The sequence below is a fragment of the Lipophrys pholis genome (assembly GCF_963383615.2).
Source record: "Lipophrys pholis genome assembly, chromosome: 1".
In the NCBI taxonomy this organism is placed as follows: domain Eukaryota; kingdom Metazoa; phylum Chordata; class Actinopteri; order Blenniiformes; family Blenniidae; genus Lipophrys; species Lipophrys pholis.
This window is the reverse complement of record NC_137635.1, coordinates 54201401-54219867: the sequence shown is the minus strand read 5'-3', so window position 1 is coordinate 54219867 and position 18467 is coordinate 54201401. Positions and strand designations below refer to the sequence as shown.

The 18467-nt window shown below is 43.9% G+C and overlaps 2 protein-coding genes across 6 annotated transcripts; both read left to right on the top strand.

The window, feature by feature from the left end:
• Positions 1–684: 684 nt before the first annotated feature.
• On the top strand, positions 685–10861 carry snorc (secondary ossification center associated regulator of chondrocyte maturation). Its single transcript, XM_080460820.1, has 3 exons — positions 685–823; positions 9047–9208; positions 10137–10861. Exons 1-3 carry the CDS (start codon positions 751–753, stop codon positions 10244–10246), a joined length of 345 nt encoding a protein of 114 aa, XP_080316946.1. The 5' UTR covers positions 685–750; the 3' UTR covers positions 10247–10861.
• Positions 10862–13727: 2866 nt separating this feature from the next.
• Positions 13728–18142, top strand: LOC308118945 (G-protein coupled receptor 55). Of its 5 annotated transcripts, XM_080478669.1 has the most exons (5): positions 13728–13868; positions 14062–14180; positions 15951–16686; positions 17587–17715; positions 17947–18142. In XM_080478669.1, the coding sequence occupies exons 3-5, from the start codon at positions 15958–15960 to the stop codon at positions 17950–17952; spliced, it is 864 nt and encodes a 287-aa protein (XP_080334795.1). In that variant the 5' UTR covers positions 13728–13868; positions 14062–14180; positions 15951–15957; the 3' UTR covers positions 17953–18142. The 5 variants fall into 5 exon arrangements, with proteins under 5 accessions (XP_080334795.1, XP_080334794.1, XP_080334791.1 ...); XM_080478668.1 differs by lacking the exon at positions 14062–14180 and having other exon boundaries at positions 17947–18132; XM_080478665.1 differs by lacking the exons at positions 14062–14180; positions 17947–18142 and having other exon boundaries at positions 13739–13868; positions 17587–17893.
• Positions 18143–18467: the final 325 nt, after the last annotated feature.

Genomic DNA, 18467 nt, shown 5'->3' with positions numbered 1-18467 from the left:
ATGGATGAAACAGGAGCTGCATCAAGAGAAAACCTCCCGCATCAGCTGATTCAGGTAAGATTCAGTCATTCATTAAAAAACGAGACATTTTTATTGATTTAATTTTTTGAAAAGTTGGACAGGATCTGAGATGAAGGTTGAAGACGGGCTCAAACGAGAGCTCACTCGGTAGTAACTAGTTCTGCACATGCTCAGATCAGAACAAAGTTTCCTCCGCGAGGCCATGACTCCCGGTACATGTTCTCCTGGACTTGGTACTTTTATTTTGACAGTCACCGTAATAACAATACAACTTGGTTGTCTGTCCATACACGTGGAAGAGCATTAGTGCCACTGATGATAAAGAGTTTGAGCTTTTGTTTGTTTTTTTTCCTCAGAATTTTATTTTCTTCAGGCCCAAATGGTGTGTGTGTGTGTGTGTGTGTGTGTGTGTGTGTGTGTGTGTGTGTGTGTGTGTGTGTGTGTGTGTGTATATTAAAGATGAAAACTCTTCAGACCTTTCAGTTTACGTCTCCTTCGTCTGGACGTGGTGTGAACTTTGTTCGGGGTCCGGCCTGCTGAGTGGGAGGAGTCGGCCATGATGCTGACAGAGTCACCTCTGTCCACACCTCCTCCTCCTCCTCCTCTACCTCCTCCTCCTCCTCACTCTTACCCCTGCCCCTGTTCTGCTCTGGTCTCAGGGGTCAGTTGCTCATCTGGAGCTGCAGGAGTTTCTGTTTCTGCTCTTGCTTCGCCGCCGCCGCCGCCGCCATGTTTCCCAGCAGCAGCAGCGGCGTCCTGCTGCTGGTCGTCTGCAGCCTCCTGCTGACCTGCGTCCACTCAGGTAACCTCTGACACCTGGAACTCTGAAGTAGAACACAACTAGTCATTATTCCACCTGGGAGCAGATGTACTGCAGTTTTACTTCATTTTGATGTTAATTTGATGTTTTACAGTGTAGTTCAGTATGTTTGATTGTTTCCAGCCCGGGAGGGTTTTACAGTGTGATAAAATTTTATGTCTTTAAACTTTAAAATATTTTCTTAAGGTGACAAATTCCAGATCGTTGTTGACGGTACTCTAAGTTGTACTAATTCACTTCTGGGCTTAAAACTTTGACTAAAGGTAACAAATAGAATGATATTTCTTTAACGTTTTACAGTGTATTCTGAAGTCCAGATTGTTGATTTTCTCAATGAAATGATCGCAGCTCCACATATATTTGACTGATCAAGTAGTTTTAATTGTTTACAGTTTTATTTACCAGACTGCTTTAAAGGATTTTATCATTTATCAAGTTTTACAGTGTTCTAAAATCGTATTTACAAAGTATGAAATAATTTTTTTCTACTGCAGCTCGATGTATATTTGAGCTCTTTATACTTTGAAATATTCAGTTACATTGAAGAGTTGATGATTGTCGTTGACTTACGCCGAATTTTATTTAACTGTAAATTTGTCAATTTTATTAATTACGATTCGTAAATGAATAATTTTCTGATTTTCATAGGATTTTTTTTCTCTCCGCTACTAAGTTCTATCTAGTTCTTGCAGTTCTTTGTATATTTCAGCTCTTTATACTTCAAAATACTGTTACACTAACAAGTTAACTTAATTCAAATAACTTCAAAGTTTTACAAAGTTAATCCAGATTGAAACATGTCAACTAAAACTACATGAAGTCATGAATTTCAGTTTTTTACAGTGTATTCTTAGGTCCAAAATAATATATTTACCTGAGTAGTTCAGTGGCTTATGGTTTGTGTAAAGTTTTACTGCAGTTTTTTTTTCTTTTTTTGGTTTAAAAAATATATATATTTCTTTCATTAAGATTTTGTACAACTTATAAAAAACAGACACAGAAAATAAATTAGAATTTGTTTAGTTTGTTTTGATTGAAGCTTTTTAAAGGTTTTAGAGTCTGAGCGTTACCACATTAAAAGAGTTTAACCGCAGTTTTAACACTTTTCATTGAAATTCTATAACTTTGACGGTTTAATGTGACGCTTGAATAGTTGATTTAATGAGATTATTGCAGCTCTTTGTATATTTGAATTATCCAGTTTATTTCATTATTTCCTTCCTGTGAACAATTTTACAGTTTTTACATTTTCTGGGAGATTTTCTGTTTTACTTTTACAATCTTAAAGTTGAGTTGTTTTGGTGCTCTACGTGCATTTGGGCTCTTCAAATGATGAGTTTATTAAACTTTATTTTGTAAACTGTAAACTTGTGTGACTTCTAACTCCTGATTATAAAGCATCTTCCTCCTCTAATATCAGATTATAGATCACCTTCCTCCTCTAACATCAGATTATACAGCATCTTCCTCCTCTAGCATCCCGATTATAGAGCATCTTTCTCCTTCTAACATCAGATTATAGAGCACCTTCCTCCTCTAACATCAGATCATACAGCATCTTCCTCCACAAACATCCAGATTATAGAGCATCTTCCTCCTCTAGCATCAGATTATAGAGCACCTCCCCTTCTAACATCAGATTATAGAGCATCTCCCTCCTCTAACATCGGAATTATAGAGCATCTTCCTCCTCTAACATCCAGATTATAGAGCATCTTCCTCCTCTAGCATCCCGATTATAGAGCATCTTCCTCCTTCTAACATCAGATTATAGAGCACCCCCCCTTCTAACATCAGATTATAGAGCATCTCCCTCCTCTAACATCGGAATTATAGAGCATCTTCCTCCTCTAACATCCAGATTATAGAGCATCTTCCTCCTCTACCATCAGATTAAAGAGCATCTAACCAGCTGCCGTAATCGAGGACACTAATCTCAGTCATTTGTCTAAGAGTGTATTTTAAATATTTCAGAGTTTTTTTTGTTGGAGGAAATACTTGAAGTCAACAGAGCAGCTCTCATAGTCGGGCTCAGGGTCGGAGGTCGGAGGTCGGAGGTCGGAGGTCAGGATTTTTTCACACAAAAGCTCAAACTGATGGAAAGACTCTGACGTAGAAGTTCTGTTCAGGTCGAAGAAATAAACCGTCCACATTTTGTCTTCTGTGTCTTTTAATGTGACGCAAACAAATCTGGTTATTTTTTAAATATCTTTAAAACTATACATTCAATACTGTCTGATGTCTGATGGTGTCATCCGACACTGAGGGGCGTGTCCTAATGCTACAGCCAATATAAAGGTTTTATTTATTATTGTTAATTTAGGTTTTATTTTCTAAGCCCCGCCTCTGAGACGCTGTGATTGGTTGTTGCTGTCAGGAAGGTTAAATCCAGATTATGTAAGCCCCGCCTCCAGTAATCTGGAGTTCAGTAGAACAGTAATAGAGCTGAAGTTCGTAAAGTAAAAGTGTCTGAGGCGGCGACTCGTGACGGGATTGACCTCGTCAGCCAAAAAAGTATGGACACCCCCGGCTACTGTCAGGAAGAAAAGCTGGAACAGCTTGTGTGTGTGTGTGTGTGTGTGTGTGTGTGTGTGTGTGTGTGTGTGTGTGTGTGTGTGTGTGTGTGTGTGTGTGTGTGTGTGTGTGTGTGTGTGTGTGTGTGTGTGTGTGTGTGTGTGTGTGTGTGTGTGTGTGTGTGTGTGGTTGAGTGGAGTTACAGTGAAATACTTTTGAAGATCAGTTATTTATAATGTTACTCGAAGACAAGAGGAAACAGCATGACACACACACACACACACACACATACACACACACACACATATACACACACACCTTCAGTGTGACTCAGCGTGTGAAACGGTGATCGGTGTGATTGTGACTCACAACGGCTGAAAAAGCTTCATCACGACTGTTGGATCTGAAAACTTGACACTTTTGCTGCTTTCAGAGTAAAACACAAACTTTCTGGTGAGGTTCTGTGGGAATGCAGTTGGCCCAGTTGCCCCCCAGTTGCCCCATGGGGGAGGGGGAGGGGGAGGTGGAGGCGAGGGCACAGAGCAGCAGTGTCATGGTTGGTGTGTTCACACAGTGGTGAAGGTGCGAGGAGCAAACACAAACTCCTCAGTCAGCTTTAATGAGTCTGGAGAGGAAGACTCTGATCCTGGACTCTGATACTGGACTCTGATCCTGGACTCTGATACTGGACTCTGATCCTGGACTCTCACCCTGGACTCTGATCCTGGACTCTGATACTGGACTCTGATCCTGGACTCTCACCCTGGACTCTGATCCTGGACTCTGATACTGGACTCTGATCCTGGACTCTGATCCTGGACTCTGATCCTGGACTCTCACCCTGGACTCTGATCCTGGACTCTGATACTGGACTCTGATCCTGGACTCTCACCCTGGACTCTGATCCTGGACTCTGATACTGGACTCTGATCCTGGACTCTCACCCTGGACTCTCACCCTGGACTCTCACCCTGGACTCTGATCCTGGACTCTGATCCTGGACTCTGATCCTGGACTCTCACCCTGGACTCTCACCCTGGACTCTCACCCTGGACTCTGATCCTGGACTCTCACCCTGGACTCTCACCCTGGACTCTGATCCTGGAATCTGATCCTGGACTCTGATCCTGGACTCTGATCCTGGACCGCAGAGACTTTCAGGCCCTGTTTATACGGCAACGTGAAGAGAACCATGTATTTGTCACACTGGGCCACTAGTTGGTTCTGTTGGTTGTTTTTGTAATGAATCCACACACACATACATGCAAAAACGCTCCGTCTCCATGGAAACGCTGGAAAACGCAACTTTTCTGAAATGCAGCTCCTGGTCGGTGTTAACTAGTAGTTCTGCACATGCTCAGTAGAGCCAATCAGAACAACGTTTCCTCCGTGGTGTCATGACCCCCAGTCCACATTCTCATGGAGTTGGTACTTTTATTTTGACAGTCACCATAATAACAATCCAACTTGGTGGCCTGTCCACTAGAATGTCCGTCTTCTCCCAGTGTTCATGTTTAGAGCTCATTGTTCTCTGGTGTGTGTGTGTGTGTGTGTGTGTGTGTGTGTGTGTGTGTGTGTGTGTGTGTGTGTGTGCTTCCAGTACTAAAACAGCACCCACTGGTGGCCCAACATTAATACTACATCGTTTTCATCCGTTTACATGGAAACAGACGTCGTTTTTTAAAATGTTTGTAGTTTAAACTCGAAACTTTTCTGAATCAAAAAAAAATACAAAAAACGAAGTGTTTTTACTTGTAAACGTTGTCGTGTGAACGAGCCTCAATGATTGAGTTCCTCAAAAGGAAAGTATTTTGATTGTGGCTCGTTCACACTTTACATTTCAAGAACATATAATAAAGTTTTCATTTAAAACGGTCTGTTGAGCCTCGGTTGGATTGGGTTTGAAGAATCCAGATGGTTTTACCGTCTGGATCTTTGTTTTTTGTTTTGTTTTGTTTTGTTTTGTTAGAAGGAGTTGGAGCAGAGTTGTGTGATGAAGTTGGCCTCCAGTTGGTCTCGGTGGGTTTTATCACCCTGAACAGACGCTACAGGTCTGAGCACATGGAAACAAACGCCCACGGAAAAAACATCAGGTCATTATTTTTTTTTTTTTACTTCTTATTAAATCAGCCAGTACACACACACACACACACACACACACACACACACACACACACACACACACACACACACACACACAGGGTTGTTTAATAAACAGGGTTTATTTGCCGGCCGGTTGTTACCGGTCGAGGCCTCACAGGCGGCTCTTTGTGCGGCGGGCTGAAGGCCTCATTGATGGCCGGTTGGCCGGCGGCCCGAGCCTCCAAGCCCTCGGCCAGCCGCAGGACGCGGGTCCGAGTCAACACGGCGCTATCAAAACACACCGTGGATCCCTGTGCAGATCGTCACACATCTAACAGAGCGCCTTTCAATTCACCCGCATCGATGCAGCGACAATGAGAACGCGGCTCTACGTCCGGACGAAACCCGAGAAGAACCAGAACAATCCGACCTCAGCGGCGCCGGGCGGAGGAAACGATAAACTACAGGCTACGGCCCCGTTCACGCAACGTCTTAGGAGAAAACGCATCACTTTTGCTTTACAGTTCCAGAAATGTTTCATGTTTCCATGGAAACAAACTGTAAAACCGATGTAGTTTTCATGCTGTACCACTAGTTGGTGCTGTTGGTTGTTTTAGGAATGAAATGACAAACACACATGCAGCAGAGAACAATGAGCTCTAAACATGAACACTGGGAGAACACGGGCATCCTAGTGGACAGACCACCAAGCTGGATTGTTATTACGGTGACTGTCAAAATAAAAGCACCAAGTCCAGGAGAATATGGACTGGGGAGTCATGACACCACGGAGGAAGCATAATAACAATAATAATGATAAATAATAACACTGTATTTCATTTATATTGTACTTTACATTCATAAATCTCAAAGTGCTAAAAACAGCCATATGAACTAAAAGCCAATATATAAAACATTTAAAAACAGAAATAAAAAATCAATAAGAGCTGCGAAATTAAGAATGTTGTTATTGTTAATGTTGTTCATCTACTGAGCATGTGCAGAACAACTATTCCTCCTCCTCTGCTTCAGCATTTGAACGCACCAGGATGAGTCAGAGAATTACGAACCAATCAGAAGCCGCCTTTCAAAGGTACAGACCACATGGTGTCAACTGACCAATCACGTTGCTCGTTACTGGGCGTAATACAAAACCGGACGTCAGTTGTGCGTTGTGTACACGAGCCAATAATTCACTATATTTTGGCGCAAAAACGAGGAATTCGGGTCAAATTAGACGGTGGCAAATAGTGATGGTCATCATGCACATATTTTAGAGGCTTTGAGCAACATGTCCGCTATTCGTTCTGCCGTCTTTTCCAAAAATGAACCGTCCAGATGACGGCTGGACGGCAGGCTGCTTAAAACCGCCACTAAAAAGCCTGGAGAGTTTCCCGTTTCCACTTGAAAACATTGTTTTGTCAACCTCTACGTTGAAGAAAGAGCCCAGGTTCCATTAATCAAACTGTGGATTTTCAAAAAGAGGCTTTCCGCTGGACTTTAACGGTTAAACTCCGCCGGGGTTTCCTCCCGTCCAGACCAGAACTCTGGAGGAGGAAACAGAACCCAGACGCCTGAAACGTGACCCTCTGGTGTGAACTCTCCGGTCCGCGATGGCGAGGAGGTCCGGCTCAACCGCCTGACACCTTCCTGTCAGCCGCAGCGAGCCGCCGGCTTCCCCTCAATGAGACGCTTGTGGAGATAACGGCGGAGCCGGGGCCTTCAGAGGCTGCAGAGTCAACACGCCGCGTTAAATAGGCCGAGTGTAAACATGTTTGCATTGTGGTTTTGTTGGTATGTGCAGGGCAGAGGAGGCGGCCAGGCTGTGAATGCTGGGCCTATGCCCCGCCGGCGTGTTTTTTTTTCGGGAGAGAAGACGGCGTTCCCTCCACGGAGGGAGTCCTGTCTTCAGCGGAGACAGGGCGGCGGCCGCCGGAGGACCGTTTCTATAAACGACACAGAAAAAAACGCAAACACTTCAGCACGCTCTCGTTGAGGCTTCGTATCGTTCATGAACAGCGTTTGGCTCAACGTCTCGTCCTGTCAGCTTCAGTAAAACATTAGATTTATGTTTCCCATCATCAAGGTAACTTTTCCTTTGATTAGTTTTTGTTTCAGAAAAGTTTCACGTTCTCACAGGAACTTTCTGAAAATTATGTCCGTTTACAAGTAAACGGCAGAAACACTGAAAAGAGAGTAGTTTTCATGTTGAGCCACTAGATGTCGCTGTTGTTAGTTTTATTATTGAGACCACTCACACACACACACACACACACACACAGACCACCAAGTTGGATTGTCATTATGGTGACTGTCAAAATAAAACCACCAATTTAGACTGTTATTATGGTGACTATCAAAATAAAACTACCAAGTAGGACTGTTATTACGGTGACTGTCAAAATAAAACTACCAAGTTGGAGTGTTATTACGATGACTGTCAAAATAAAACCACCAAGTTGGATTGTTATTTCGGAGACTGTCAAAATAAAACTACCAATTTGGATTGTTATCACGATGACTGTCAAAATAAAAACCCCAAGTTAGACTGTTATTATGGTGACTGTCAAAATAAAACTACCAAGTTGGATTGTTATTATGGTGACTGTCAAAATAAAACCACCAAGTTGGATTGTTATTTCGGAGACTGTCAAAATAAAACTACCAATTTGGATTGTTATTACGGTGACTGTCAAAATAAAACCACCAAGTTGGATTGTTATTTCGGAGACTGTCAAAATAAAACTACCAATTTGGATTGTTATTACGATGACTGTCAAAATAAAACTACCAATTCCCAGGAGAATATAGACTGGGAGTCATGACATCAAGGAGGAAACTTTGTTCTGATTGGCTCTACTGAGCATGTGCAGAAGAGCTAGTTACTACTAGTTACTACCACTGTGGTGACCAGGACCAGTGGCAAGTCAGAAAGTTAGATTTTGACTCTGAGCATCTTTGTTGGTAAAGTGACGCCCCGAAAAACAAAAGTTTTTCCAATCAGAGATCAAACCCGTCATCGGGGGTTTAGCCAATCCCAATCAAGGTAGGCCCTCCCTTTGACTCCTCCCACAATTAGGCAGCGCTGCTCTGGCACATGGCACCACGAGAGGAAGTACTTCCTCCTCCTCCCAAGATGGGCATGTGTGGGTGGAGCCAGTCCAGCCCACACAGACACAGCAGTGTTGTTCAGTCGAGCGTTTCCACAGAAGAGTGAGGCCACGAGGAGACGTGAAGCTCAGACTCCATGTTGGTCCGACTCTGGCGGGATGTAGAAAGTCTCAGTTTGGATGTGAAGCTCTTGTCGCTGTTTGAAGTCTGAGGTTGGAACAGCGAGGCTGTGAACCGGCGCCGAGGCTCAAACGGACCAGACACTCCTCAAAGACTCTTTGTTCTCAGACCGACGGCAGAGAAGCTGCACACAGTTTACAGGAGCCGCGGCGAACAGGGACCATCAGCTGCTTCTATTGTCTTTATCTTTAATGGTTTTTATCTGGTTGCACTTTGAATTAAAATGTTGAAATGAGAGTTGATGATTCAAAGCAGGAGAACCAGATGAACTCAGAAGGTGTAAAGTTTCACGTTATGATGAATTCTTGGTTTTTCCAGAGACGGTTTCAGACTCGACCATGAGGGACAACCAGGACACGATGTCCGGAGACTCTCCAGCTGACGTGACCACCAGGGACCCGCACCACGAGTTCACCCAGCAGTCCTTCACCTTCGACTACGAGGACGCCTCACACACACCGACCTTAGAGGAGGACCCGGGTAAACGGCTGCAAATGAGAAATCTCAACCCATCTCAGCTAGTTTAGTTTATTTAAAGGCTCATATGATGCAAAAATCCACTTCCTGAAGGTTCTCCAGCAGTACTAATCGTCCCCATACCTGGACTGACGCCCCAGAAGTGAAGACAGTCTGTCCTCTCTGTCCCTGGCTTGTTTCAGGTTTTAAAAAGTGTGTTGCTCCAACCAGCCAATCAGAAATCAAACCCTATATAGTGTCATCGGGGTTTAGCCAATCCCAATCAAGGTAGGCCCTCCCTTTGACTCCTCCCACAATCAGGCAGCTCTGCTCTGGCACATGGCACCACGAGAGGAAGTACTTCCTCCTCTTCCCAAGATGGGCATGAGTGGGCGGAGCCAGTCCAGCTCACACAGACACAGCAGATTCTGAATGTAGCTCCTATGATCCAATATTCAAATGGAGGAAAATCAAGGAGGAGCTAGAAACTTAGAATACTGAAGGTTTCTGGACCGACCAGACCAGGAGGAGGAGGAGAACAGGAGGAGGAGGAGGAGGAGGAGGTGAACATCTGGAGGATATAGTAACTTTAAATCTGTTTTGTGTAGTTTTAATGAGGATGTGATCATATTGTGCTGATTTCATTGCATCCGTGTTTATGATTTGTAGATATTGAAGTTATCAGCATGGCCAGGCTTGTAGGTACAGCATCTAGTCTGTCCTACAGGTTGAATATAAACTCGCTACAGACTCAGTACTGCCACCTAGTGCACAGGAGGGGAATCATTACTGCACCTTCAATGTTTCTCCTTTAACCTTTATTAAAACTTGGTTTAATCCTGTTGATGGTGTGTGTGTGTGTGTGTGTGTGTGTGTGTGTGTGTGTGTGTGTGTGTGTGTGTGTGTGTGTGTGTGTGTGTGTGTGTGTGTGTGTGTGTGTGTGTCTCCACAGGGGTTCTGGGTCCTGGTGCCATCACAGCCATCGTCATCGCCGTGTTCCTGGGCGCCTCGGTCCTGCTCGCACTCATCGTCATCACACTGAGGAAGTTCACTGCGTCCTAGAGACTGAGCCCCAGTGTGTGTGTGTGTGTGTGTGTGTGTGTGTGTGTGTGTGTGTGTGTGTGTGTGCGTGTGTGTGTGTGTGTGTGTGTGTGTGTGTGTGTGTGTGTGTGTGTGTGTGTGTGTGTGTGTGTGTGTGTGTTCCTGTGGCAGGTCCCTCCCCTCTGATGAGTTTGAGTGACGGAAACAAAGAAAAGTAGAAACTGGCAGGTTCTTCCAGTCTGGTCACTTCTTTCTCTTTCTGTTTTGATTCTTCTGCTTGTTGTAAGTTTCCATAAAACACTTTTTTTTTTTTTTTTTTTTGAGGTTTTAATTAGTTCGTCACCCTCACTGTGTAAACATCACCTCTGAGATGTTTTTCAGCCTTAACAAACATTTGAGGAGTCAGAATTAGAGGATTTAAACAGCAGCGTGTCTGTTGCTGTTTCTCCTGCAGGACCAACATTCACTTCTTCATCACTTCATCCAGTGTTTCACCTCTTCACCTTTTGTTTAGGTTTTTTTCCATTTAAGTGAATTGATTTTGGTGTTTTTTTTTCTGTTTGTCTGAAAGCTGGTTTGGACTCGGTAACGTCAGAAAACAGTTTGAGAAGAAATAAATAAATCAGATGCCAAACGACTGTGACCACTGTTTTAATTCACTCCGAGGTTCGAATAGAAATAAATATGGTAATAGAGTAGAATTCTTCTTCTCCTTCTTAATAATTTTGCTAAATTTGAGTTTTTCCACATATTTATATATCTGAATTCATCTCTCCACTTTACACTTTTCACAACCGATCAAACACAAAACTAACTTCAAACTATCTCCAAATAATCACAAAGTCTTACTTACTCTGTTTTCTTTCAAAGGAATCACAATATTGTCGTACATTTGAACTTTAACATTGCACCACAGAAATCTAGTAAAAACCTATCAAAGGTAGTTTTATTATGAAGGAAATGTTTAACGCTATTTAACTGTTAAGATAATAGGAAAACAATCTAAATGGAAATAGAAATAAATTAATACTAATTTCCAACATAAAATGTATTCAACTTTAATTTCTTTTTAAATTTACATTTATTTGATTCATTTTATCTGTAGCTTCAGAATATTTATTTATTTATTTATTTGTTGGAAAATCAGTTCTTATGTTTTCCCAACTTTCCATCCATTTCAAATAGTTTCTACTGTCAACTGTGACTGTGTGTGTGTGTGTGTGTGTGTGTGTGTGTGTGTGTGTGTGTGTGTGTGTGTGTGTGTGTGTGTGTGTGTGTGTGTGTGTGTGTGTGTGTGTGTGTTAAAGCAGACTTTTGTATTAAAGACACTTCCATTGTCGGCCATATTGGTACTCTCAAACCAAACGCATCAAAGCACTCTGTGTTTAGTCGTCCACCAGCAGGGGGCAGCAGTGTGACCAAGACATTAATTAGTTCCCTCATGATAAAAGTAAAAAGTTTTTCCCTCTAAAAAGGTTTTCTTATGATGTGTTTCATCTCTTCTGCTGGACGAAGCAGGAAAAACTTCCTCCTGTTTCTGTCTCTTGTTTCAGAAAACATCGAAATGTCCTTGTTCTCACACTTCGACTTCAGCGGAGTCATCTCAGCACCTGAAACCAGGAAACCCTCAGACACAATCTCAGCTTAAATCTGCGTATCAGAGAGTTGGGCCTGTGTGCGGTTCACACACCACACCGACTGCAAACAAACAAGTGTCTCACTGAAAGAATCTCAGCACCTCCGAGAGAAGAAAGCCTCAGGAAACAAACGGGTTCAGATTCAGTCGTTTACATTTTTATTACCTTTTTGGGGATTTCAGCCCAATTTGATATTAAAACGAATATTTTTTTTTTTTATTCGACTTTTTTTCGATTGAGATGCTTTATTGGAGGATGAATCTTCAAAACTCTGAAGCTCAGGAGGTGGAACTGGATCCTGCCAATATACCAAATATATAGAAATATAATATCCTCTTATAGTTTATCTTAAAGGGGACATATCATGCTAAATCCACTTTTTTAGCCCTTAAATGCATGTTGTTGTATATTTAGAGTGTTTAGAAGTACAGAAAAGTTCAAAGTAGTCTCTTCAGGTGCTCCGTTGATATCTTTATATTCTGTTTTGGTCATATTTTGCGATCGGTTTCGATTTTTCTATTCTCTATTACGTTTTTTGAACAATGACGTCACAGTATTCTCAGCAGAACTGCCAAATTAGGACATCGACATTTCGAGCAATCCGCCATTTTTGTTTCTCGCTGCGATTTTGTAGTCCAACCGAAGTTACGAGAGGATAAGTGGAAATGTTCGGTTGTTGGATGTAGTAACCCACAAGCTTCGTAACACCGTCTCCCAGCATCAGAACCTTTTCGAAGTGCCTGGTTGAGTTTTATTTTTCACAGAAATGTACCCACATCTGTGGGTAAGGTCATTTTTGTGTGCGCGAAGCACTTTAAGGACGACTGCTTCAGCAACCTCCGCCAGTATAAAGAAGGATTTGCCGAAAGACTTGGTCTGATTGAGCGGTCAGTTCCTTCTATCTATGGAGACGACGAACAGAGCACTTCGGTAAGCTGTATATAACGCTAAAAAGTGTGATGATAAGACGTCCCTGTCATTGTTTTGTTAGCATTAGCAGTTGCACCGTCTTCATATGTTAGCGCTGTGTGCTCGTTTTAGATTATAATGTAACTTCTGTGTTAAATAGTCGTTGTAATACAGGCAGTATTGTAGTAGTGGGCATGGATGGAGAAGTTAGTGTAAATATAGTAACACACCATTGCGTTACATCCATATGAAGACGTTGTTCTTCAGGTGCATCATGGTCATTTTCATCTCGCTCCGCCGGGTCCGACTCTGGCTCCAACATGTATGGCTGGATGGACAAATCTTCCGTTGTTGACATTTTGTAAATAATGTGTGAATATAAAGTTTCTGCGCCGCTAGATAATTGTATCTGTTCTATCAAACTACAAAGATGGCTGAACAGGGTGACGTTGAACCGAGTGTCACCTCTGCAACCTGGAGAGGAGGCGGGGTATGAAGAGACCGCCCCAAAACGAGTTGCTCTCAGAAGCACATCAGAAAAGGGGTAGAAAAGGGGCCTGTGGAGCTATAATAATGAGGAATTCAGACCCAAGCATTGCAGTTTCGCGTTGTATAGACCACAACTGTATGATTTATATGTAAAAAGGAAGGATTTAAAAGCATGATATGTCTCCTTTAAATAATGATGAAAAAACACATTTCTATTCTATAGTAATTCTCTGACTTGTAGAAAAAGTCTTTGGTTCTGTGATCAGTAAAGTTTCCAGATTTTTGTTTCCACTCATTTCAGATTTAATCCCTGTTTCGTTTCAGTTCGGGTCCTGAAAAAAACACTGAAGCTGAAGTGGGATGGACACATGGGGACGAGCGCGAGGTTCGTGAGAACGATGTTCACCGTGTGGCATCACACAGGAAGTGGTGGAGAAACAACAAAGGCAGAAAAGCAGAAGTTCGTCTGGCACAGTGCAGACGGTCGCTGACGTACAGTGAAAACGCCGCCGGGGCTGAGATGAGGTAAGAATTCAGATTTTACAACAAAAGGAGCCGACAGCGACCAGCAGCAGCAGCAGGCCGGGCCTCGCAGGACGACACACATGGTAATGAATGTTTTGTTTTTTATCACATATAACCAGGTTATACATTTAAAGACGTGATTTTAAATCTTCTATATGTCACTGGACAGTATTGAAACCTGATCAATAATGTTTGACTGCAGCAGCAGCGACCGTCGATGATGTCGGCTCGTCTCACCCCGGGTCATTATCTCTTTGACTTGTCGCCCTCTGGCAGGCGCTACAGGTCACTCAGAACCAGAACTCACTGAGGGACAGCTTCTACCCCAGAGCTGTCACTGCACTCAACACAAACTAATCCTGCACTCATAAACTCCCACTTCCTCCACGTTACTGGTGACTTTCTCTACAGCCACAGATCTACCGCTTTTAAGCTTTTATCTTTTTAAATTTGTCTTTATTCTGTGCTTTTGTTTTGTATTTATTGTGTGTTTCTCACCAGGGGGCTGCCACCCAATCTCATTGTTCGTTTTTTTAACGACAATGACAATAAAGGCCTTTAAATTTGAATTTGAATAATCCTCTTCACCTTCTCAGAGGTGGACTCATCTCGTTTATCTCTCGATGTTTCTGAACTCTGAGAATTTCACCGTAACAAAGTGCCTGGCCCTCCAGACACGACGGCGGAGGATTTTCATGTTAAGCTGCTGACTGTGACACGGATACTGACAACAACAAGCTGTTTCCTCTTAAAATCAGCCGCTTTAGAGCTCCGTTATATTATAAAACAGCTGATATGTAATATGACACTGTCAAGGAAAAACAGGTTTTTTTTATTCAAACTGACTGACACGAGGTTTAAAGTTCGGAGAGCCAACCTCTGTGGTGAATAGAAGGACAGACGACAGGAGAGAGAAAGGACAGATTACAGAGAGAAAGAGGACAGATTATAGAGAGAAAGAGGACAGATTATAAAGAGAGAGAGAACAGACTATAAAGAGAAAGAGGACAGATTATAGAAACTGTACAGAGAGAGAGGACATACTATAGAGAGAAAGAGGACAGACTATACAGAGAGAGAGGACAGACTATAGAGAGGAGGAGGACAGACTATACAGAGAGAGAGGACAGACTATAGAGAGGAGGAGGACAGACTATACAGAGAGAGAGGACAGACTATAGAGAGAAAGAGGACAGATTATATATAGAGAGAGGACAGACTATAGCGTGCACAGGTTACAGGAAACAGAAGACAGCGAGGCAATACAGGCTAATGCTAATGCTACTTACTGTGGAGCATGTTTCATGTCTCTGTCGGGAGGACTGAGGACTGAGGACTGAGGACTGAGGACCCGTTTATACGACAACGATTTGAATTGTTTTGTAGCGTTTTGCGTGTCCATTTACACAACAACAGTCACTAAAAGCACAACTTTTCAAAAACGCTTTGTCGCCATAGTATCTAGTTGTTCTGCACATGCTCAGTAGCTGGCCAATCAGAACAATGTTTCCTCTGTGGTGTCGTGACTCCCAGCCCTTATTCTCCTGGGACTTTTATTTTGACAATTCAACTTGGTGGTCTGTCAACCAGAATGTTCTCCAAGTGTTGATGTTTCGAGCTCGTTGTTCTCTGCTGCAGGTGTGTGTGTGTGTGTGTGTGTGTGTGTGTGTGTGTGTGTGTGTGTGTGTGTGTGTGTGTGTGTGTGTGTGTGTGTGTGTGTGTGTGCTTTCATTACAACAAGCTAACAACAAAGACTTGCTCCCGACATCGTTTTCAGAACGTTGCCATGGAAACGTGAAACTTTCCTGAAACGAAAACGCAAAAAACGATGAGCATTCACTTGAAATGTGAACGGGCCCTGAGTTACTTCAGCATTATTGAGGCTCCTCCTCCAGTCAACAGGAGTTCAGTGGAATAGTGACTGTCAGGACTGCTTCAGCTAATGCTAATGCTAATGCTAAAGCTAACAGCGAGCAGCAGCAGTGTAGAGCTTCACTCTCTGTTTTCACTTACAGCAAAAGTCTCGAATCCAATGAAGCTGTAGTATCTAAGTTACTCATTTCAAACAGTAATGAGTTACTTACTTCCCAAAGTAGTGGGATTACAGTAACTGTGTTTTGGCGTTGATGCTGTTTTGCTGAAGTGTGTGTGTGTTTGTCCCGCAGTGTGACCATGACGAGTAACTGCTCGTTCGAGGCGACCGACCGCCTGATGAGATCTCTGGAGCTCGTCATCTACGTTCCCATCTTCGTCTTTGGCGTGATTCTCAACGCCGCCGCCCTGCTGGTTTTCTGCGTCTCCCTGCGCAAATGGACAGAGTCCACCATCTACATGACCAGCCTGGCTCTGATGGACCTGCTGCTCCTCTTCCCATTGCCGTTCAAGATGCACGCCACGCACCACCTGTGGCCGGTGGCGCTGCAGCCGCTCTGCTCCGTCCTGGAGAGTTTGTACTTCGTGGGGATCTACGGCAGCATCTACACCATCATGTGCATCGCCGCCGACCGCTGGCTGGCCATCTGCCACCCGTTCAAAGCCAAGCAGCTGCGCTCGCCGAGGGCGGCCCTGGGTGCCTGCGCGGCGGTGTGGCTGCTGGTGCTCGCCACCATCTCTCCCAACATGCACCGCTTCAGGGAGGACGGCCAGGCCGACTTCCACTGCTTCCACAGGTTCTCGCCCGAGGGCTGGCGGCCGGCGGTGATCGTGTGCGTGCAGGCGTTCGGCTTCCTGCTGCCGGCCGCCGTGCTGGTGTGCTGCTCGCTGCAGACCGTCTGGACGCTGCGGCAGTCGGGCCAACGCAGTGCGCAGAGCCGCGCCTGCATCAAGATCATCTACAGCAGCCTGAGCGCCTTCCTGCTGCCCTTCACCCCGAGCCACGTCGCCATCTTCCTGCAGTTCCTGGTGAGACCGGTGGCAGCCAAACACTGGCAGGACTTTACGCTTCACATCTGCAGAACATCTGTGAACGTCTCAGTGCAGTTACCTTCGCCAACGAAAATTTTCATCTGCGTGTGTTTATTCATTTATTAATTGGTTTGTGTGTATTTATGTATGTATTTTACCAACTTTTCGCAAAAACTACTCACCCGAGTTACATGAAATCTTTAGGGACGATTTCTCATCCTCCACAGGCCGATCCGTTAGATTCTGGGACGTTAACGGCTAACTGCTTCTGAATAAATCCCCAAAAACTGTTAAGAAATTATAAGAGAGGCACCTCATCAAAGGAGATCAGCGTGTGTTGCCATGGAAACGCTCAGTGTTTCACACAGTGACGTAGCTACCTGAGCTACCATCAATATGAGCTAACGGCTATCATGCTGGCGACGCTGACTCGGTTCTGCAAACAAATGTGGCGTCGGCGAAGGACAGCGCTCTACCGAGTGTAGCTCTACTTTCTTGATTTGTTCGCCACCAATAACCAGGAAGTAAAACAAGAAGCTTCCACTTGTTTGTTCGTCTGCAGAGCCTCACATCCTCGGCTCACCGCTGGAACTATATGACTTCAAATGTAAATCTTGCTTCTATAACACCAACAGGACAGTTCTGGTAACTCCTTTAACTGTGACTGAAGATTTGACCTGGTTTTTTTTTGCTTCTTCACTCCTAGAGAGAATAGAATTTGCTGTCCTGTGTTTTCTCACCTTCTGAAACTCGGTGGTTTTGCTTGCATCTGCACAGGAAAGGTGCAAACTGCCTGTGAGTGGTGAAACCTTGTGACCTCACTCTGCCATGTTTCTCTGTGCTGCTCTCTCTCTCTCTCTCTCTCTCTCTCTCTCTCTCTCTCTCTCTCTCTCTCAGGTCCACCAGGGGCTGATTGAGGACTGCCGACACAGAACTCGGATCAGCCTCTTCCTCCAGGTGGCGCTGTGTCTGTCCAACATCACCTGCTGTCTGGACGCGCTCTGCTACTACTTCATCGCCCACGAGGTGAGGAGCAGCAAACACCTGAGGACGTCGTTGATGGGCCACAGGAGAGCCAACTCCAGCACCTCGGAGCTCTGAGGGGGGGGGGGGGGTCACACTCACACTCACACTCACACTCACATTCACATTCACACTCTCACACACACACACACACACACACACACACACACTGCACCACGATGAATTGGAAGTGAAGTTAAACGCAGCTAAACAAAATTTTTCTCCTTTTTTCAGACTTAAAAAAAACCAACTATATTTATCATGTTAGTTTGTTTTTGTACGTCGCTCCTAATGTGTGTTAATATTCAGATACAAATGACCTCTGAATTGAACTTGTAGCCTTAAATGTGCAATGGTTTTGTGGAAAGTGTCCGTCTGTCAGAGTATTTTTTATTTTTATGAATAAACTCAAAACATGAGAACAAACGTGGAGATGAGTGGATCGTCGGTGTTTTAAATTTGTTTTTATTCTGTTGAATTGTCTTTGAAACGTGATTCAGAATGATCATATTGTGTTTATTTAAAAGTGAAATAATGAAGGGTAAACATTTTCATTAGTGCAGCATAAAGCGCTGAATCACATCTTCACTGATCTGCCGCCACGCTTCGCATAAACAGGAAGTACCGCCTGACCAAACAGGAAGTGAAGGTCTGAGCCCTCATTTCTTCTCTTTTCATTAATTTCCTGCCCTGTAGGAGTCTGTCTTCTATTTCGTGTCGAGCAGTGCTTAAAGGAATTTCCCTCTGGGAGTGAT